This window comes from Stylophora pistillata, chromosome 12 (assembly GCF_964205215.1).
Source record: "Stylophora pistillata chromosome 12, jaStyPist1.2, whole genome shotgun sequence".
Lineage (NCBI taxonomy): Eukaryota > Metazoa > Cnidaria > Anthozoa > Scleractinia > Pocilloporidae > Stylophora > Stylophora pistillata.
In genome coordinates, this window is record NC_142530.1 from 27,365,243 (window position 1) to 27,385,189 (window position 19,947).

The following is a 19,947-nucleotide window of genomic DNA, read 5'->3' on the forward strand; positions in this document are numbered from 1 at the left end:
GAACATCCCTGGGAGATTGCAATTCGTGGGTCTACAGTTTGCGTTCAAATGTGCAGACCAAATTTCTTTCTCCCCTTGATCTAATTCAAGGAAAACATTACAAGAATCACCAAATTGTAACGTTAATTTAATGATTGAAGTTAGCATTTGTTCAACTTTTAACTACTTTAGAGAAAAGTGAGAAATTGAAGTGAGTCAAGAATTCGAATCGGATCTACACTCCCAAATCGACGATAAATTAGTAACCATTCAAAAAATTTAATTACAGCTATATACATTACTAAGATCCCATACAAAAATAAACCCGACTAATTTATATACCCGTTTGTGCCCGGGTATCGTACAACAGGCCAGGTTTTCATGGATGATTTACATACATCGTTATGGCATAATTTTGAGAAAAACACCCGGAATAACATTAATTGCACCATGTTGATCGGTAACTTGCGTGACATGAGTCATCCTCTCCCTATCAATAAGGTTGTCACGCAACGCTTGGCATCGCGGGAAGAGTCCTTGCGTGACCATGCCATTTACCAGCCAAGAAGTGTGGGGTTCTGAGACTGAACAAGGGAAATTTACACGCTCTACCAAATTTATGCGGAAAGACGAGGACGACAAACGATTATTTACAGGTGGCAATTTCTTACCATAAAATCATCCGTTGATTTGATGAAACACTTAGGGAAGACTGCTCAACAATGTTTAATTTGATGTGAATATTATCCCCTCTCCTCGCAAAAAGGTCCAACCACTAAACCCCGCCCCCCCCGCAAGAAATACATTAGGACTCCCCTGTGTGGTTTGAAGGAACTACTTTATAGTTCGTCTATCTTAAAAAATCAGCCTCACTTTTTCAAAATCGCCTTTGACAAATCCGACTTTAAATCCGCCATTCCTCAACATCACCTTTTTCTTCAGGCTTCCCTCTCCCAATGTCTAGTGTCTCTAGTGAGCTATACTAGCACGGTTTCCTATTCAACAGTGAGTTTTCTACGTTGGTGAAAAACTGTTCAAAATACCTTGACTTTGGTAAATGGTGACAACGAAAACTGGAATAAACTATGTCAAATACATGAAACATATGCACATATTTGTAAAATGTTAGTCAGTTCTATTGGGTCAGGACTATCGTACAGAAAACAGCACAAATGCACGGAAAAATAGAACAGAATCGTGTTCCAACTGGAAGAGGAGGATTAGCGAGAACCAGATATTAGCTGAGGTGAAAAAATAAATAAATAAAAACAAAACAAACAAACAAAGAAACAACTACTGGAAAATACGTCAATTCTAACTTTCAGAAAAATCAAATTAATTTTCTCCCAGGGTAGCAATCAAAGATGTACACGAAGTGAGCTCACGCCCCTTCCTTCGTTCCTTTCTCGGTCTCGGGAGGTTCGAAGTCCGCATTCGAGAGAACGGTGAAAATTGAGCGTATGTCATCACGCGAATGATAATGATAATAATAATAATAATAATAATAATAATAATAATGGTAATAATAAAAGTAATAATGACAATAATAATAGCAAGTTGTCGCAACACGACAAAAAATAAAAGAGAAAACCCAGAGAGAGAAGTCAAACCATGAAAGAAAGTCTGATTGCGTTTTAAATTAAAGGCTCGACTTCATATACTCGACCTAGTTTTTCTAACCGTGGGTAATTGGCTATCGTCCTCTCAGCCAATAAAATTACGTGGGGTTGGCTTCACGTTATTGCTTCAATTTGTTTAGTTTCCTGTACACATGGCCCTGGTTGGAATGGTTAAGTATCGATTCAATTTTCCTGCATTTATTTAGTCTATAAAAGATGGCGGAATTATGATTAATTTCTAAGAAATTCATCATGGAGAAGAGAGTTGACTTTTCTTCCTAATCAGCCAAAAAATTAGCTCTTAAGATAAAAAGTTATTTGCAACAAATGAGTTCTTCATAACTACTAACTTCCTCTGTACTTAGCTTACGTGTTTGGTTTATTACCAGTAATATATTACTACTTGTCTATGATATAAACACAAATTTTATCAGGCCCACTTAAAGATAGTTCAAATATGATTCAATTGCTACTTGCGTCGTCATCTAAGGCGTTTCTTTTTGGCTTTCGATCTGGAAGCTAAAAAAAGATAGAACAAAAATTAATTAGAAAACAACAAAATTTTAAAAAAGAGAACTAACGTTGCGTAGAATTTCTTCTACGACCAACTAACCAAAGTAAGCTATCGACATTGCACATATTCACAGTGGACAGGACGCCACTCGTATAAGAATAAAGTATATTGTGCTTACCAGTGCGACATATAAGGTAACATACTGCTACAAGATCGGAACTGGCTGAGATTGAAATTCTCGCCGGAACTTAGATTTTTTCTTTTGTTTCACGCTGATAACACCTGACATGATCCCGTATAGACCACTTTCATAAATGGCTGCCGGATTAATATTCTTTTGTTTAAATTTAAATTAGCCCTACTGGCCTCGTTCTCCAGTACAAAATTCAAAAGAATACATTATCTCAAGCGAGGCCAGAAGGGCTAATTTAAATTTAAACAAAAGAATATTTATACGGCAGCCATTCATGAAAGTGGTCTATTACCTGTGACGCTTTATGTCAAGAATTCGAGTAAACACTCACAACACAAATTCGATGTCCATTGAGCTAACCGTCTCCCGGTTAGCTCAATGGATAGAGCGCTGGACTGATCTGCGGGAGGTCGAAGGTTCGAGCCCCGGCCGGACCAACACTCAAGGTCTTAAAATAATTGATAAGAATATGCTGCCTTTCTGTAACATCAAGAAATGGTTTAGATATTCTAGTCTTCTCGGATAGGGACGAATAAATGGAGGTCCCGTCTCCTGCAGGGTTAGGGGCAGGAGACGTTAATTTCCCACGCACGAGATTACTGAGTGATGGATGTCCTCCTCTGGGGTGGGATGGGTGGGTTGTTGTCTTGCGTTTCATACATGAGCCTCTGGCTCGGGCAATATGGGTAACCATGCCCCATGTAAAGACATTAAACTTTGATTACTATTACTATTTACTCAACAGTTCACCACTGTTGAGTACAAATTAAAATTCCGAAGTTTCATCGAAAAAAAAAAATTATTTAAAAGAATTAAACTCACCTTGTCTACCTCGAAGACGTTCCCTCTAAATTCAAAGAACACAGAAAGCATAATGTTAAAACAAAGGCCTAAATTGAAACCTCAGAAAATTATCACCAACGATTAAAAATACAAAACAGCAAAATACAGCTTGCCTCAGGTCGTACTACACTTACCACCTCGAGAGCCTCTAAAGCTTCACTTATTGCTTGTTCCAACTCAATCCTTGCCTTTTTAGCTCTAAAATGTGCAGAAATTATTATCAGACAACTAAGATAATAGTGCGTTAGAAAGGTCCTGAGGGGTTATTCAATCTTCGCACAAGTTCGGAAACGTTCGCTTATCAATCGGCCCACACTCAGGTTGTTCTTGGGTGATTTATCCATTAACTTCACTTACTTGTACTTTTTCTTACGAGCTTTGTCGTCAAGTGTTCTGAGTCCTTCCGATAGAGTTTTGAGTCTGTCCACTTCAACTTGACTGAATGTATGGTCACCAAACCACATCACCCAGCGCTGAAATGTGACACGGACAAATACATCAAATTTGCGAGACGCGATGGCCTGGAAACTAGAACAAGCTGTCCGACTGTTAGAGCTGGCTGGGGTGGCTATGTGATCAGCTATCTGTTCAAATCAACACTCCAAGTTAACTTACAAAAGGAAGCACTTTACAGATACCTTTCCATCATCAGGCCTTCCTTTCCCGACCTCACTTGCATCCACGACCTTGCCCGGCCAAGATGGCAGTCCCCTAGCCTGTGCCCACACAATATCACCGATATCAAACTGGGGTCTTGTAATGGGCACGGAAGGCTCGCGCAGACATTCTTGACTATCAGGCGTGTTTGATGACAAGGGATTCGTCTTGACATTAGAAAACGCGTTCTCAGTCACCATTTGCACTGGAAAGTTGAAAAGAGAGATGTTTTTTAGTTAGTTACTCTAGAAATTTAAATTCGTGATGCACCTAACCACGGACCCAAGGACTTCTGATGGGTACTCCAAATGCTCCATCACATATTCTGCACAGAACGCACGCGATTAAACCGCGCGTGAGTGATTCGGACCGACACAGACGAGCGAGAATCCACCAATCTCTACCTCGCGCGCACACGCACGTTTCCGCATTTCCGTAGAGCACTTGCCACGCTAGCTATCTACCACTGGGTTATACCGGACCCGCTGCACAAGTAACCAGCTGATAAGAACCTTGGATACTATCTGGAATTTTCTTAATTCACACTTAACAATTCATGTTTATCGCATCCATTACAACCTTCTTTGTTCCCTTCAGAGTTAATTCCTCCCTCACTGGAATTTGTCTTCACTTCCCAGGTTTTCTTTTCAGGGTTCCTCCCATTCAAACGTAGTTTTCTAAGTCGTTTACTTTTCGCTTACTCTCACCTCTTTGCTCTCGTGATCTCTCCTTTTGATTGGCTGACACGTCTCCGTTGTACACCGAGTGAGAATGGCGCTTGTCACTAACTGGTTCATCGTCGCTTTTAGCTAATCCTGCAAAAAACGCGTGCTATGTAGTGAACTTTATCAAATCGTATCAAACGAAGAGCAAATTGCTTAATATACAGTCGCCTTCCCGTAACTTGGACCCATCGCTAACTCGAACTAAAAACGATTACTTCTCGTTTTCCGTCACATAAAAATCATATTCTGCGTAGCTGTCTCGCACTTTATTAGAGCACATTACGCAAAAGCAGAACTAAAGTGACCACAAAGGCCAATCAGAATCAAGGTAAAGGTCACAACGAACCAATGAGAACTCCAAGTAAAAAATAAGTGAACTGACTGAAGCGCGGAAAAAGGCGAACTACCGAGTCACATTTGACTTTACTTTCGCATCTGATTGGTGGAAAGGAAGGCGTGAGTTTTTCGCTCCAATCACTGAGTAAAGTAAAGTAAACCCCAATACACTCTCTGATTGCTTCCACACTCAATTAAAAAGTGCTCCCTTAACCGAGTTTGGAAAACTATTTTACATACTTCCACACTTATTTTTGAAGAATTCATCACCCTGCGAGAACAATGTAACTGACTGGGCACGACGACTGATCCACTGGAAATTAATGGTGCTCTTTCGACTCAGAAAGCACTTTCAAAAACAAACGCTTTCGAATTTTTCCTACTTTTCGTGGACCCCCCGGCATTTGATATTTTCAAAAGTCGACCATATCTAAGACGGCCGAAAAATGACGAAATTGTGTATCGTCTCAGATTCTCCCAAAGTCGGAAAACCCGGATTTAAGCCTTCTGACCACAAGATCTGTTCTATGATTCTCCATTCCAGCTCCTAACCGTTTCCCATTAGTTTAGTTGAGAGAATTTAGTGTTACATCAAGATAAGATGAGGTTCTCTGGGCTCGTCACTTCCTTACTAAATAAAGTATTACTATTACTAAAAAGAAAAAAGAAAAAAAAGAAAAAAAATGCTCCCACTTCTGCGGTTTAAAGTTTGAGACTGACGCTCAGAGTTCTCTAGTTCACCATCTCTGGTAAATGACGTCACAAGTGTTACTTACCTCTGCTGCCGTTTCCGTTGTTTAAGTTGCTACATTTTTTGCTGTTTACATTTCCTTCCCCTGATTGGTGGTTTACAGGGGAAGGTGAATCGTTTTTTGACACCGTGGGATCACCTATTTCATTGTCCTCCTCGTCGTCGTCATCGTCCCGCTCAGGGCTGCAGTAAGCTTCTATGGCTTCACAAGATCTCTTCAGACCCAGTAATGGATACGCTTCATAATACGCCGACTCATCGTATTTCGCCTTTTTGGATTGATCACTAGAGTCACCATAAGAAGTTCTCTTAAGAGCGCAAGATGCGTCAGATGACGTTTTCGCCGGGTGATTTTCATTCGCACTTAACGATTGACAACGAGATGGTACGCTTTCTGCGTTGCTTCTACCGCTTGAAAGGGGTGAATCACCCTTTGGTGACCCGCGGCAAGCAGATAGCCCCTGATTAGGAGGCAGCATAGTCAGTGGTGAGTTCAGGGGAGACGTAACTCCCGGATGCCTGGGCGACTGGCTGAAACTTGGTGTTTTGGGCGCAGTCACAGAGGAAGTACTGACTTCCATACAGCTACTTCTGCTTGATGGAACAGAAAAAGTACTTGAATTAGCCACACTGCAAGCCCCTGAGCTTGTACTCTCAGGAGTGCTGCACCTCCGTTGATTAGTTGCTCCAGTTAAACTTTTAGCTCCACACCATGTAGGTAGGTGTGGAGCAGGTCCTAATACATTCATCCTTTGACTACTATGACTTGTGGCCGAGTGACTGGAGGGAGGAGAGAACGCGCTGCCAGAACGTGGGGTGGGAGCTGACAAAGAGTGAGTCGTACTTCCTGAATTAGTGCTAAACGGCATCGCCACATACCCCAGCAGGGCGTGGGAATCTGAGTTATTTCCAGCCCCATGTTGATGAGGAGTAGTAGTAGCAGATGTAACGAAACTACAAGCTGGCGATGGCGAAGATGACGTCACGGACGGAGTGGTACTGGCACTTGGCGCTGCAAAATTCACGGAAAACGGAAATCGAGGATGGTTGACTTGGCCAAAGGCGACATACGGCATAGCAGCAACGACGGCTGTCTGTTGTTGATGAGTGTTGGCTTGACTTACGCTAGTAACAGTGGGCGATTGGCCACCGTATGATCCAGGTTTCGCTGTATTTAGTGGATATTTAACTGTGTAGTCTCCAAGGTTCAGAACTGTCTGCCCCATTTGACCATTCCCACCTGATTGAGGATGCATCGTTCCCATCGATACCATCCTCTGTGCGGCAGCAAATTGTACTGGGGCGTTGCCTTGGACCGCACCCCTTGGCAAAAATGGGGTGTACGCACTTGCTAAGTGAGCCAAGGTTTGGGAAAACCTTGGAGATGCAGCTGGTGCAATGGGGACGAATGACTCAAATGCTGCAGCGATTGCTGCATTTTGATTATTGTAAGAGTATGATGCTACTGGGGCTGCTGCGGCAACAGCCGCAGCGGCAGCAGCTGTCGCTGATGGAGATGTTGCTGTTGTTGGTACAGATTGACCTGGCTGGTTTGGCATAGATTGCGTTAGGGCAGCAGGCATCACAATGCCAAGCATGTAGGGATTGGTGGGGTACATCGTATGAGGGATCCCTCCTGGTGCATTAGATGGTGCAGCTTTGTTCATATTAGCTGTGGCAAGAAATGTTGCTGGAATAGCTCCTTGGTAAAGAGCTCCATGAAGTTGATAAGCGCCCTTCAGCTGGCTGGAATCCACATTCATTTGGAATACTTGATTTCCGTTACCTTGAAAGAAAACACCTCCCTGAGCTTGCGATGCTGTGATCTGCAAGGATGGCATTTGGGACGAGCCAGCCGTATTTTGCGCCTGTCCATAGATGCTCACAGGAGCAGATGTTTGAGCCGAACTTTGAGCCACGGTGGCAGCGGCAACATTCTGCTGTTGACTTGTTGTGACCAGAGGTGCTTGGCTGCCAAAGGCACCTGACGAAATGGGGTACCCTGGCATTTGTGGCTGAGCCTTGTGACCTTGTACCTGCTGGGACACACTTGGTGGTAAATGACTCACTTGGACACCATGAAGCAAAGCTGTTGTTACTTGAGTGGTTTCTTTGATTCCTGTAGGCTTGCTACAAGAGGAAGCGCTAATCGCAGACTGAGATCCTCTTAAGCTGTGATTGGGTGCAGCATTTGTTGTGCTGATGATACTTTTTACTGTAGCACTCGTACTTGGTAGAGTTGAAGCAATGGCACCACCTTGTTCATTCATTATTGCATCTTTAAGCACGCTATGGAATAATGCTGGTGCTTGAACTGTAGTTGTGACGCTTGGTGTGGATATTGCTTGAGATCTCGATGCATTACTGGCTGCCAGCTTTTTCTCAGAAGAAGGAGCAGAAGCATCGGCTGTAGAAGTCGCCTGATATGTTTGTTGAATAGGGTTACTAACACTGGTTTTTGCAGCATCAGCTGAGATATTGGATGCTTTCGCAGCAGCAGCAGCTTTGAGAGTCGCTGCAACTGTTTTTCTTGGTCCATAAGATTTTGTTGCTTTGCTGGTGCGTGCAGCAGACACTTTGGGTGTAGCTTTGACATCAGGAAGTTTACTTATATTGGCAACTGACTTCACACCCTGTGTGTCCGTTGAAATTGTTTTTGTATTTGTTGACACCACTGATGTCACTGAACTTGACGCTAACCTGCTGGGTTCCTTACTATTTGATGGTGAAGTGGTTGCTGGAGTATTTGCTACACCAAAGGTTGAGGACCTGGTGCTCTTTGGCAGAGTATTTTCTGTTTGACTTCCAGTCGGTTGTAATGCTGCAGCTACTGCTGTTTGCTGATGAGTGACAACTACTGTAGTTGAAACAGGGACTGCAGTCTTAGTAACTTCCACTACACTCTGTCCCATTGTAGCCAAAGTGGTAACAGCTGATGTAGTTGCTGTGACACTGTGACTTGGAGCTGAGCTAACATTGGCTGTTGTAGTAGCTGTCTTTGATGGAAGTAGTGACACTGCTGCTATAGGAGAGCTGCTTATCCCACTTGTTACAGTACTACTTGACAACTTAGTATTCCCCAGGGCTGCTCCTGGGTTAAAGAGTTTTGAACTGCTCACAATGGTCGCAAAGCTTGGCAAGGGGCCCTGTTCAACTGCAATGTTGGCTGGAACACTCTGGACAGGACTGTTAGCAATGGAGCTTGGAACAGGAAGAGGGATATTATGAAGTGGTGAGGTTGACCTGTCAAGGTCATGCTTTCGTACAGCAACTCTCCGTGACTTGGATAAGGGATTGCGGGGTCTTCCTGGACCTGGAAACAATACCATCACGACAAATTTAAGTCAAGATTGGTTACAAAGTAAAAGGGCCAATATGGCATGTAACAAAAGATCAGAACTTTCTTCTGGTTTAATGACACTGAGTTGAAATGCGCTGTAAACTTGAAATGGACTGTAAACTCCTACAAGGTAATTTTGGTTTCATCAACAGAGTTGATTACATACATTGGCCTCTGTAAAGAGTTTCAAAGCTGGCATTTTGAAGATTAACCCTTGGTCAGAGCCCTTAACCCTTCCTCATTTGCTCTGAAGAAGGGATAACGCTCAAAACATCAGCTTTAAAACTCTTCACAGTGGCCAATTTACTTTGTCAACTCAGTTGATAAAACCAAAATTACCTTGTTACTCCCACCGATGCAGCACCTTATGAAACTTAATCCTTGTAAACTCCTTTAGATTTTCTATAACAGTTTTGCCTATCAATGGTCACACAGTACCTCTTTTGGGGGCCACTGCTGAAAATCCTGACAGCTTAGCATCACTGGCTTGATTTCCTGCAACTTCTGATGGCTGCTGAGGGTTGTTTGAGTCAATAACACAGTGTTTGCAGCCTGATTGTGAAAGTTCTGCTCTGCTGTGCACTGGAATTAGCTTACTTGGAATTCTTGCATCAAAGTTGAACACTTTGTGAATGAAAAGGGGACACTCAAGTCCACATTTACAGGTCCCATCTGTCTTGAGATACTCAATCACATTTTCTAAGGACCTCAATCGGCTGTTGTTGGGGCTGCAGAGTAATAAACCCATTTAGTAAAAACATTCTTTGCCAATTCTTCTGCAACTGTCTTTCTGTTAGCACTTTGCTAAATACCTGTTGCCACGAGCTTCACAAATACCAGAAAAATAACAGCATCACCCCTTATCAATCATTAAGGTCATGAGAATAAAAGAAATGATTGTGAATTCAAGAGGCTCTTGATTGTTAGACAAATTCTCCTTGTAAATACCATAGTAAAATATAAAGAGAAAAGTATAGAGAACTTGCATACTGATGTTAGGGCATTAAATTGAGGCAAGTTAATGAGTAACTTAAAAGTCACGAAATCTTAGTGAGGTGAAACAAATTAAAATCAGTCAATGGGAAAATAAGCCTCCTCATAACAATTAAAACAATGATCAGGTGGATGATACTATTAACATTCAAGTAGTTAGTTTGTTATGTGAACAAGTGATTTTTTTAATTCCAAATGCAATCTGAGAACTTCAAAATGTCACAGATGAGCATAAATATCAAATGTACAGTCAGTTTATACAATTACTTTACATCTTTTCTATTCCCACACAAATTAGCGCACATGGAAAATGTAGAAATTCTACTCTGGATATATTCAGAGACAAAAGGACATACATACATAAACTTTATTAATGAGTCTTGAAATATCTAGCCGATGGGGTTAAGAACCCCTCTACTAATTGGGGACACAATTAATAACCTATCAACTATTTTTTAACGAAACTATTGCAAAAAGGCCTAACAATATAATATAGTTAAAAACCTATTAACTAATAACTAATGGGATAACTTATTTAAAAAGATTAAGAATTACAAAGGATGCAATTGGAACAGTTGTCGTCTCCTACCATTACAACTAAATAAAATTTACGAATATGATTTTTAAAACTAAATAATGATGGGAGAGTTCTGATTTCACTCAGTAGCTTATTCCACTACTTTGGTCCCAGGTAGGTGAGTGAATGTTTACCATATTTATTGGTCCTAAATCTGGGAATGGTGAACTCTGCCATCCTTAAGTTGTAGGGCAAGCAATGTGTGTGAAATAGCTTGCATATTTTGATTGGACACAGTTTGTGTTTCACCCTGCACATAAGGATAGTGATATCTTGCAGTCTTCAGTTCTGAAGCGTCGTTAGATCACTTTTATCCAGCAATGCTTATAAAGTCATTATTATTATTATTATTATTATTACTATTATAACTTTTAAGTACTGCACTCTGTCACCTATTAATGCATTTTTCATCGGCCCAACAGAAATAAGATACTTTTCTAAGAACACAACAAATTGTAATCAATACAATAATAGTGCTCATTTTTCACAAAGACAGACCATGAATGCGACTGTCAATTTTCCTGTTGGACAACGATAAAAGTCAAAAATCATTTTAAATGGATTTCTGGTGATTACAGCAAGCTGTAATAACAACAGCAGAGAGAGTCCATTATTGAACATTAGCATTAATTGTGGTAGACATACTGGGCTTGATATTTTAGAAATGATATTCAAGGAAATTCAGGAAGAAAAAAAAATTTGAATGAATACTTTATCAGTTTACAGAAATGTATGAAAAATCATCAAAAGTGAAATTTGCTTTCACCAGACATTATAATTAGAATGTCAAGCACTTGTGAAAATGACTTGTTAACAGATTTTCTTAAAGCAGTTTTTCACTTTCAGTGAAACTAATAATTGAAGTTTTCATGTATGTCTTAATGATCGATAGTTCTGGTCTTAAAATGAAAACAAATTAACGTTGAGAGAAATCATAAAACAGGTAAATCATGGTGAGAGTTCAGTGACAAATTTTTAAATTCTCCATACCATTTTCTTCAATCCTGCTTAATTGGTACAGTGCTGTTTAACAGATAAAATATTCTTCAGATAAAATATTCCAGTGCTGTTTTACAGATAAAATATTCTTCAGAAGAGGTGAATTACAGCTCAGATCAAAACAGTCCTTGTCCCATTTATGTATAATTGTCTCTGAATCTGAAATTTCCATATTTTTAATCCCCTGTCCCATTTTCTCTGGCAAATAATACTGTACAACTACAATAAGTTAGGCAAAAATCAGGAAAAAATCAACAGTGCTTCCTTGTTTGTTTCACATATCTGTAATGGTGAGCAATGAAGTTTATGTTCTCATTTCTTATCAGTATGATGAGAAAAATTAAAATTCCTGTGCTGAGGATTTTTCTGGCTGAGCAAGCTATGCTTTAATATGAAAAATCTGGGTTTGTGAGGCCTGCCAGTACATCAGTTTAGCACGAACAAGATAACAAATTTCCTTCACTTCTCAGTATATACCATGTTCACACGTTTAAATAGATTACCAAACTTTTCAACTTTACACTAAACCTCATATAACTGTAAGCTTTTCTCTTAGATCTGATCCTATGTGCCAGAAAAAAAATCTTTGTCATTCAAACTTCATTCTGAAATCAGATCGATTTCTTTATTCGGGAGGATATAGCCCCGGGAATAACAAAAACATCATAGAAACCCAACGATGCCAAAAGGAACATTCGGTGTACTAAAATTTGCGAACAAAAATATTTAGATCGCAACAGATACTTGAAGGCCGGCGGAAGTCAAATCAACGCAGAAACAGCGAAGGAAAAAGTGTTGTGGAATCAGATTTTGGTTTACTCCAAGACTTTCAGGTTTTATTTTCTGAAAGTTAATTTGTTTGTTATGCTCCGACAGAGCGCCATTAAATAATAATAAAGAGATTCCATTGACAGTTCACAGGATAAGTAAAATAAACCAAGTTTAGGCTACTACTCAGATGAAGTTAATCTTCCACCGATTCACACGCAAAGAAAAGATAGTAGGCGAAAACGCCACAAATTCGACATACCTTATGTACAAAATGGAACCATTTTCAAGAATCCGGCTCCAGCCTCGTGGAATTTCAATGCATTTAGGTCCATTGCTGGGTTGTTCACTGATTCCTTGATCACTCATGATAATCCATGAAAATATCTCATCCTCTTAAATCGAGTGTACAAGCAAAGGCTCCAAGAATCCCACAACGTGACATTGAGCGAACAATAGATGCTTCGGTAGCGGGAACTCGCCGACGGTAACTGTATTCAAACACAACTTCTTGTGGCGCTCAAAGCGAATCCGCACGCTCAGTGTGACCATCCACAATAGATTACCCCTCTAAATAGATATGGCTGTAACTCTTTTAGATCCTTACACCGATAAGTGCTCAAAATGTGACGCCAAACTACCTATGTCCACATGTGTGATGACACAATTCTCTACTAGAAAAAGACCGCCATATTGGATATGCGTGTGGCATTCTATATTCAGGAAGGCCTCCGCTGAAAGAAATATTTAATACGCTGGCTCATATTCCAAAGCAAAAGATTGTCCTTTACTTTTCACAATTTTTTCGTTTTATCCTGCAACAGGATTGTCCTTTTCTCAGCAGTCGCCTCTATTTGGTTAAGTGTGGTAGTGTCTTTTCTTCAAAAAAACTTAAAAAAAAAACACCACGAGAGGCTCTGACACTGACCACCATTGGAGGGGGGACAGGGGGACAGGGGGGAGACAGGGGTGGGGAAAGGGGTGAAAAGAACAAAACCTGTCAAGACTTGAAAGAACACTTCATCTTCTTTCTTTTTCAACTGTTTGTATCCTGCGTATCATATTGTTATCAATCACCAAACAAAATAGCCATGATAACACAGATCAAAAAATTGTTTTGTTAAAATTTGATAATGTTTTTTGGCAGGTTTAAAACGAGGACAATAATTTATACCAAAACCAAGTAAAATTTAACTTGCAGAGAATTTTCAAGTAACTGTGAAGGTGATTTGGAGATATACTACACTCATCTGACTTTGCAGGGATCATTGTGACTTTTTCCTGTACAAAGTACCAACTAGGAATCCAATTCAAAAGGAGCAGCTTGTCAAAGATCATGTTCAATTTAAAAATGCCTTACACCCATTATAATTCAATATTTCTCTGTGGTTAAAGGTACCAGAGATAAAGAAGAACTGAAACCTGAGCCTGGATTTCACATTTTTTATTTAAATGTTGGTTGCATGCACCCTGCAATTTAAAAGGAAGCATGTTATTAATTGCATACTTTGACAATTCAGTAAATAAATGGAGTTTGACACAGAGTGTCTACCCACATGATGTAATATGATTATATAATTAAGAGTAAGATACAATATCTTACAAAGATACATGGACACAGGTACAAATTTCATGATCACAAATTATGCTCAATGAGCTTTGAAAAAAATTCCAAAACATCTTCACCCTAACTCCCAAGATTTGATTGTTGATTCTCCCCAACCAGCTGCTACATATTTCCTTTTAAATTAGTTACAAGAATTTGGTGTTAGATCAAGATAACAGCTTGAACCTGATAAGTTTGAGTATTCTCATTACCTGTTTGCTTGACAATGTTTGGATATTTTAGGGAGAAGTTATATGTTAATCACTCCTGAGAGTTAAAGGGCTAAGTGACAATGAATCACAAAGTGAAAGTCAATCATTATCGACAAAAGCACTCTCTTGTCAGGGCCACGTTAAATTGCATGCCATAGGTAAACAGTACTTACAACTTAGCAATGCCTTAAAACCTAAAATAAATTATTTTACATCTATTAAAACAATTCTACTACCTAACACTTAGGGTAGAGGTTTGATTGAAACACCTTGAATAGGAACTTTGCCTGCCCCTTCCTACTGTAAAAACCCCTTCCCCTCTTAGGACCATGTTCAAACCCAACTTCTTTCAAGAGAAAACTTAAGGAAAATAAGAGTATTCTGAAATCTATCAGTTTTGCTAAAGCTTCCTGCAGCCTTTCCCACAAATCTTTTGAATTTAAATACTTTTAATATTTACTCTGTATTGTTATTAATATTTATTTATTCCAATCGTCATTATTTACATACCCATTTTCGATTTATTCACTATCTAGGTTTTTATTAATTGATAATTTTAATTAGTGCAGGTCCACATCAGGACTTAATGTCTTGCCTACCCCTCAACCTGCTTTATTAAATAAACTATGATGATGATGATGATGATGATGTTTAATTTTCTACTTTCCTTCTTTTGATTGCTTTAGTTGAAACAAAGCTGAATTTTTCAAAATTTTTTAAATTCAGATGTGGTGAATTTTGCACATCCACGTAACAGTCTTGTTCACTGGTGTCAAACAAGCATGGATCATCACAAAAAAGGCAAATGGAGCTGAAAAAAAAAGACTATTAAAAGTGACAGAAATTTACACCCAAACTAAAAAGACAAATAGAGGAAAGAAAACAAAGAGAAACAAAAAATGTGGCTGGTCCATGGAGTATAAAAATTCCTTAGCCTGTAAACCTGCTGACTGGTATGTTCAGGGCTAAGGCAGTACACTGAAAAGAAGTCAAGTCTGAGAAGGTTTAGCAAGTTGTCTCTAGAGTACAATTTGGTTTATCAACTGAGTTGATAATGTAAATTGGCCACTGTAAAGAGTTCCAATGCTGACGTTTTGGTAAAATTCAATGATAGCTCCCTGAAAAACCTGTCTGCCGACTGTCGGTAAAGTGTTGGCCAACAGGTCACCAACAGGTTACCAACAGACGGCTGACAGTTGGCCGTCTGTCGGCCGACACTTTAGTCTGCAACATAACGAAAACTGTCCATCGACTGTTGGCTGACTGTTGGCCGATAGTCAGCCATTTGTTGGTCAACTGTCAGCCGTTTGTCGGTTGACTGTCAAACGTTTGTCAGTCAACTGTCAGCCGTTTGTCGGTCGACAGGTTTTTTGGGGAGCTATTATTGAATTTTGCCAAAGTTTTGGGCATCAGCTCTTGGTCAGAGCACATAGCCACAAACCAAACCACACAAAACCCACAAATCCTCTATTTACTTCGACAAGGGCTAACATTTGAAGTTTCACCTTAACAAATTCTCTATGGTGGCCAATAAACATAATTTATCAGCTCAACTAATAAAACCAAATTATCTTGTAATACCACCCTCTTGACTCTAGATTTGCATAATTGAATAAAATCTTGCATTCTGATTGGGTAACGAAGCGAGGTATTTTGCACGGAATTGCACATTAAAAATGAGGCTATATGATATTAATTTGTATCTCTCATTTCTTGCTCAAGATAAGAACAACGTTATTGCTGTTTTCTTTTTTTCATTTAATTATCTGATTCAAGGAAAATCCATTACCTGACTCATGAAATTTGTGTTAAATTGCACTTGATAACTGATATCGCACTCATTGCTTCACAGTTTGCGTGATATTAGAACGTGGAACTCCTTCGTAAGGTAACAAATTTTCCCATAGAATACCCCATGTTGCCACTAGTGATTGAACTCGATCATCTTTCTCTCTCTCTCTCTTTTGTGCCTCCTTAAACTTAGTGTAAGTTTTAATCCACAACACATTAGATTAAGACAGAAGCTAGAGCTAGAATCTGGAGCTTGGCAATAACTTTTACAATTATACTGTGTACACCCACTTAAGGAATAGGAGTGAAAAATTAGGAAACCATTAAAAAAAGAGAGAAGTTTAAAAGAAAATGACAATGCATCTCACCAATATAAAAAATGAAAGGTACAGCTCCTGGAAGCAAACCATAGAAAGGAAGCTCAAACATGACCAGAGCTATTAACTGCTCTGAAAAGGACAGCTTCTGACCTGAAATACAGTTGGACAAAAATTACTAAGAATGAAAAGAATGATAATTATAAAAATTTTAAAAATTACACTGTTTCTGGAGACTCTATATCCATTTATATCATTTAACACAATATATTTACATTTACACAGATAATTCTCCTGTAAGTTTAGCCTTTTATCACATGAACAACATAAATGCAAAGAATAACATTATTTTTTTTAAAAATGACCACCAGGGTGAAATTTGTGTAAATGCACAACAATAAAATTTATTATTAACTAAATGCTGACAGAAGATTTTGTTAAAATTTAGCCAAATTAAAAGAGATGCACATGTGGACATGGCCTAATCTTTCAACTTGGAAGTAAATTTATGGAAATAAATTTTAACAAATAATTTCTCTACTTCTGATCTGTTCTATGGAACAGATTGGAGCAGCTGATCTGGGTTTTATCATTACTATCATTATATGAGGGTCTATGCACCTACTTGTTTAATGATGATGATTGCAATTTTATCTTCACTTTAATAGTTTCAGTACAGCAGTTGTACTTACCTAACAGAGTAATCGAGTAGAACCCAACCACATTTAGCACACAGATCACAAGGATTGAAAAACTTGTCCAAAGAACACAAAAGTTCAAATCCTCTGAATCAATCCTGAGAATATAATAGTTAAACATACGTATATGAGAACGATCCTTCGCAGTAAAGCACTATTTGAGCAATAGTGAAAATCCTGAAAAAAATTTCAGGCCTGTACGGGACTCGAACCACTGACCTCTGCGATACTAGTGCAGCGCTCTACTAATTGAGCTAACAAGCCAACTGGGAGCAGGCCATCAAATTAATTCATTAAATTGGTAGAGCGCTGCACTAGTATCACAGAGGTCAGTGGTTCGAGTCCCGTACAGGCCTGAAATTTTTTTCAGGTCTGATTTTCACTATTGCTCAAATAGTGCTTTACTGCGAAGGATCGTTCTCATATACGTCTCATAACCGCAGTTCACACATATGTTTCATATGTTTGTTGTTGTTTGATTTATCATCTACGGGTTTATATCGAATTAATTTGATGGCCTGCTCCCAGTTGGCTTGTTAGCTCAATTGGTAGAGCGCTGCACTAGTATCGCAGAGGTCAGTGGTTCGAGTCCCGTACAGGCCTGAAATTTTTTTCAGGTCTGATTTTCACTATTGCTCAAATAGTGCTTTACTGCGAAGGATCGTTCTCATATAGGTCTCATAACCGCAGTTCACACATATGTTTCATATGTTTGTTGTTGTTAATAGTTAAACAGTTGACAATTAAGACATCAAAAAGATAAGTCACCAGTTTTGTTTTCACACACCATCATGAACACATTTCAGACTCCTGACCTGGCCAAAACTCAATCTTCATCCACTCTGATTGGTCAAAAAAGCAGCCTCTCTCTCATGCTGCCTGGTAAATCCATAGCTTTTTCATAAAATTTTAGCCAATGATGACCAATTTTCTTTTTACACACTTCTCACATCTGCATGGGTTAAAAATCATGCTGGTAAATCACTGTTAAGTGTGATCTATTGCCTTTTTAGACAGTTGTCTTCAAGCTCACAAACTTTTTGTCACCTTTCCTACTAATCAAGACAAAAACTGAGATCACATACTTCAACAGAAATCTACATAAGTATTGGAGGCTGGATACTTACACTACGACAGCAACAATAACAACAAGCAACAAAATCCATGAATAATTCAACTGATAGTATGTCATGTTCTGGCCAAAATTTTCAGGAGCAAGATTGCACTGGCCTCTTAGACATACAGCGAAGAATCTTTTCCAAGGACGCGTTATGAGTGGAAAGACAAACTGGAATCCTCTGGTGTCTTCAAAAACTCTCGTTGATTCTTTTTCTTTGTACGGTGGAGGATCCTCAAATTCAAAATAGCTGGGAATCTCGATAAAATGATTGACACTGTCTTGCTTCTCGGAGTCACTGTTATCGTTCACGTTATATGTAGTTTCATATGAAGGAGGGGGTCCAAGTGGAAAGTCCTTCAAGTTTTCTGACATTTTGTGTGAAATGCAGCACTATTCAAGCTAAATCAACATGTGACACAGCCAGGATTCTAGAAAGACACATCAACAATGATTTTCAAACTAAAAAACATTCGAGTTCTCCTCGATTTTACGTCATTAAATAAATCAATTTATTTTAAGCTAGGCATAGCATTTATCATTACGAAAATAATTAGTTTCTTGAATGTGTTCTTTAGAATAATGAAGAAAAAAGATAAAATAATGATGCAAGCTTTTGTTGCGTAGTTCCAGGATGAGGTTTTCCGATCTAAATAAAGTAGGTTTCTCTCGGAATTAATTCAGTCTTAACTCACCTGACGCGATGCTCCCTTCTTTTTTTTTTTGTAATGAGCTCCTCGATGTTGTACTGGTCAAAAAGTAAATACTTCGAACTTTACCTTACACTATTTCAAAACTTTTCCTTCCGGAATGTTTTGAAAAACTAGAAGACCACGAGTTATAGAGAATCAATTAATACTCGCTCGTCCAACCCGTTCGATCTACTGTTGTTTTGACTTACCACAATCCCCTTCGAAATGGGTACGTCTAGAAGCCAATCAAATTTCAAACCTTGTAAATGCGCTGGGATATCCAAGTGACTCAAGAGTTACTATTCACGAAATTAGTGTCGTGCATTTTGTGCGTCCTGACACAACAGTCACCTACTAAACAAGGACATGGCTGACCGAGATGTACCGACCTCCTAAACAGAGAGAGTCCGGAATTCGAGTGAAGACCATGAGCCAATCAGTAATCCTTGGCATTTCTTTAATCCACAAATTTAGTTATATCTTTTGCAAGAATCCTCCATCCGTGAGTTTTTTTCGACGCCAAAGTTACCGAAGCTCAAACCTTTTTAAATCCCTTCCCCCTTGCTGACACGCAATATTGATTTAGAAGAAGAGGGGTATGGCGAGGGGAAAAACTAATTAATACAAAGGAAGATTGAACTCAAAAGAAACATACTTGGTGAGTTGCCCTTGGAAAAATGCACATTGGCCCTCTAAATTTTTCTTGAGAATAAATTATGTTCAAGTTCAACAATTCCACACAAACAGAATTTAAGCGACCATTGGAACTGAGATCTTTAATGTAACTCATGTGGTAACAATCGCTCCCCTCCCCCCCTCCCAGCCCACTCCGTCTCATGACTTTTCCCATAAACAGATGAAATAAACAGTTGGCTGATTATGGTTTCCCAGATCTTGGTTTTCCTTAATATCATAAAATAAACTCTAGGCTGTTTAAGTACGGTTATCACTGTTATCACTCTTATCATCATCATTATCAGTATTGTTACTGTTGTTGTTGTTATTGTCATTAAAGATTTCCTTTGGCTTTTTTTGTACTAAGCCCAGCAGTTTTGAGCTTGCCAAATATTTGAATGAGGGAGACGAGAGACGGTCACAATAACATGCACGCTGTGCGAAAAACATGCTCGGTAAATGATCGTAGAATAAGTCATTTTTTCTCGGATATTCGCGTAATGTTAGCTTCAAGTGGAGGAAAATGTTCATTTGCCCCTTCTCCT

At 39.2% G+C, this 19,947-nt stretch overlaps 2 protein-coding genes across 2 annotated transcripts; both read right to left on the minus strand.

Moving 5' to 3' along the window:
- Positions 1-112: 112 nt before the first annotated feature.
- On the minus strand, positions 113-13,017 carry LOC111341153 (uncharacterized). The gene is made up of 9 exons (XM_022948109.2): positions 12,557-13,017; positions 9,396-9,685; positions 5,643-8,930; positions 4,513-4,620; positions 3,787-4,010; positions 3,506-3,621; positions 3,283-3,346; positions 3,128-3,152; positions 113-2,117 (listed from the first exon to the last, which is right to left on the minus strand). Exons 1-9 carry the CDS (start codon positions 12,661-12,663, stop codon positions 2,080-2,082), a joined length of 4,260 nt encoding a protein of 1,419 aa, XP_022803844.2. The 5' UTR covers positions 12,664-13,017; the 3' UTR covers positions 113-2,079.
- Positions 13,018-13,722: 705 nt separating this feature from the next.
- LOC111341653 (uncharacterized) lies at positions 13,723-18,940 on the minus strand. The gene is made up of 5 exons (XM_022948630.2): positions 18,731-18,940; positions 18,046-18,466; positions 16,913-17,016; positions 16,272-16,373; positions 13,723-14,923 (listed from the first exon to the last, which is right to left on the minus strand). Exons 2-5 carry the CDS (start codon positions 18,408-18,410, stop codon positions 14,835-14,837), a joined length of 660 nt encoding a protein of 219 aa, XP_022804365.1. The 5' UTR covers positions 18,411-18,466; positions 18,731-18,940; the 3' UTR covers positions 13,723-14,834.
- Between the last annotated feature and the right edge of the window lie 1,007 nt (positions 18,941-19,947).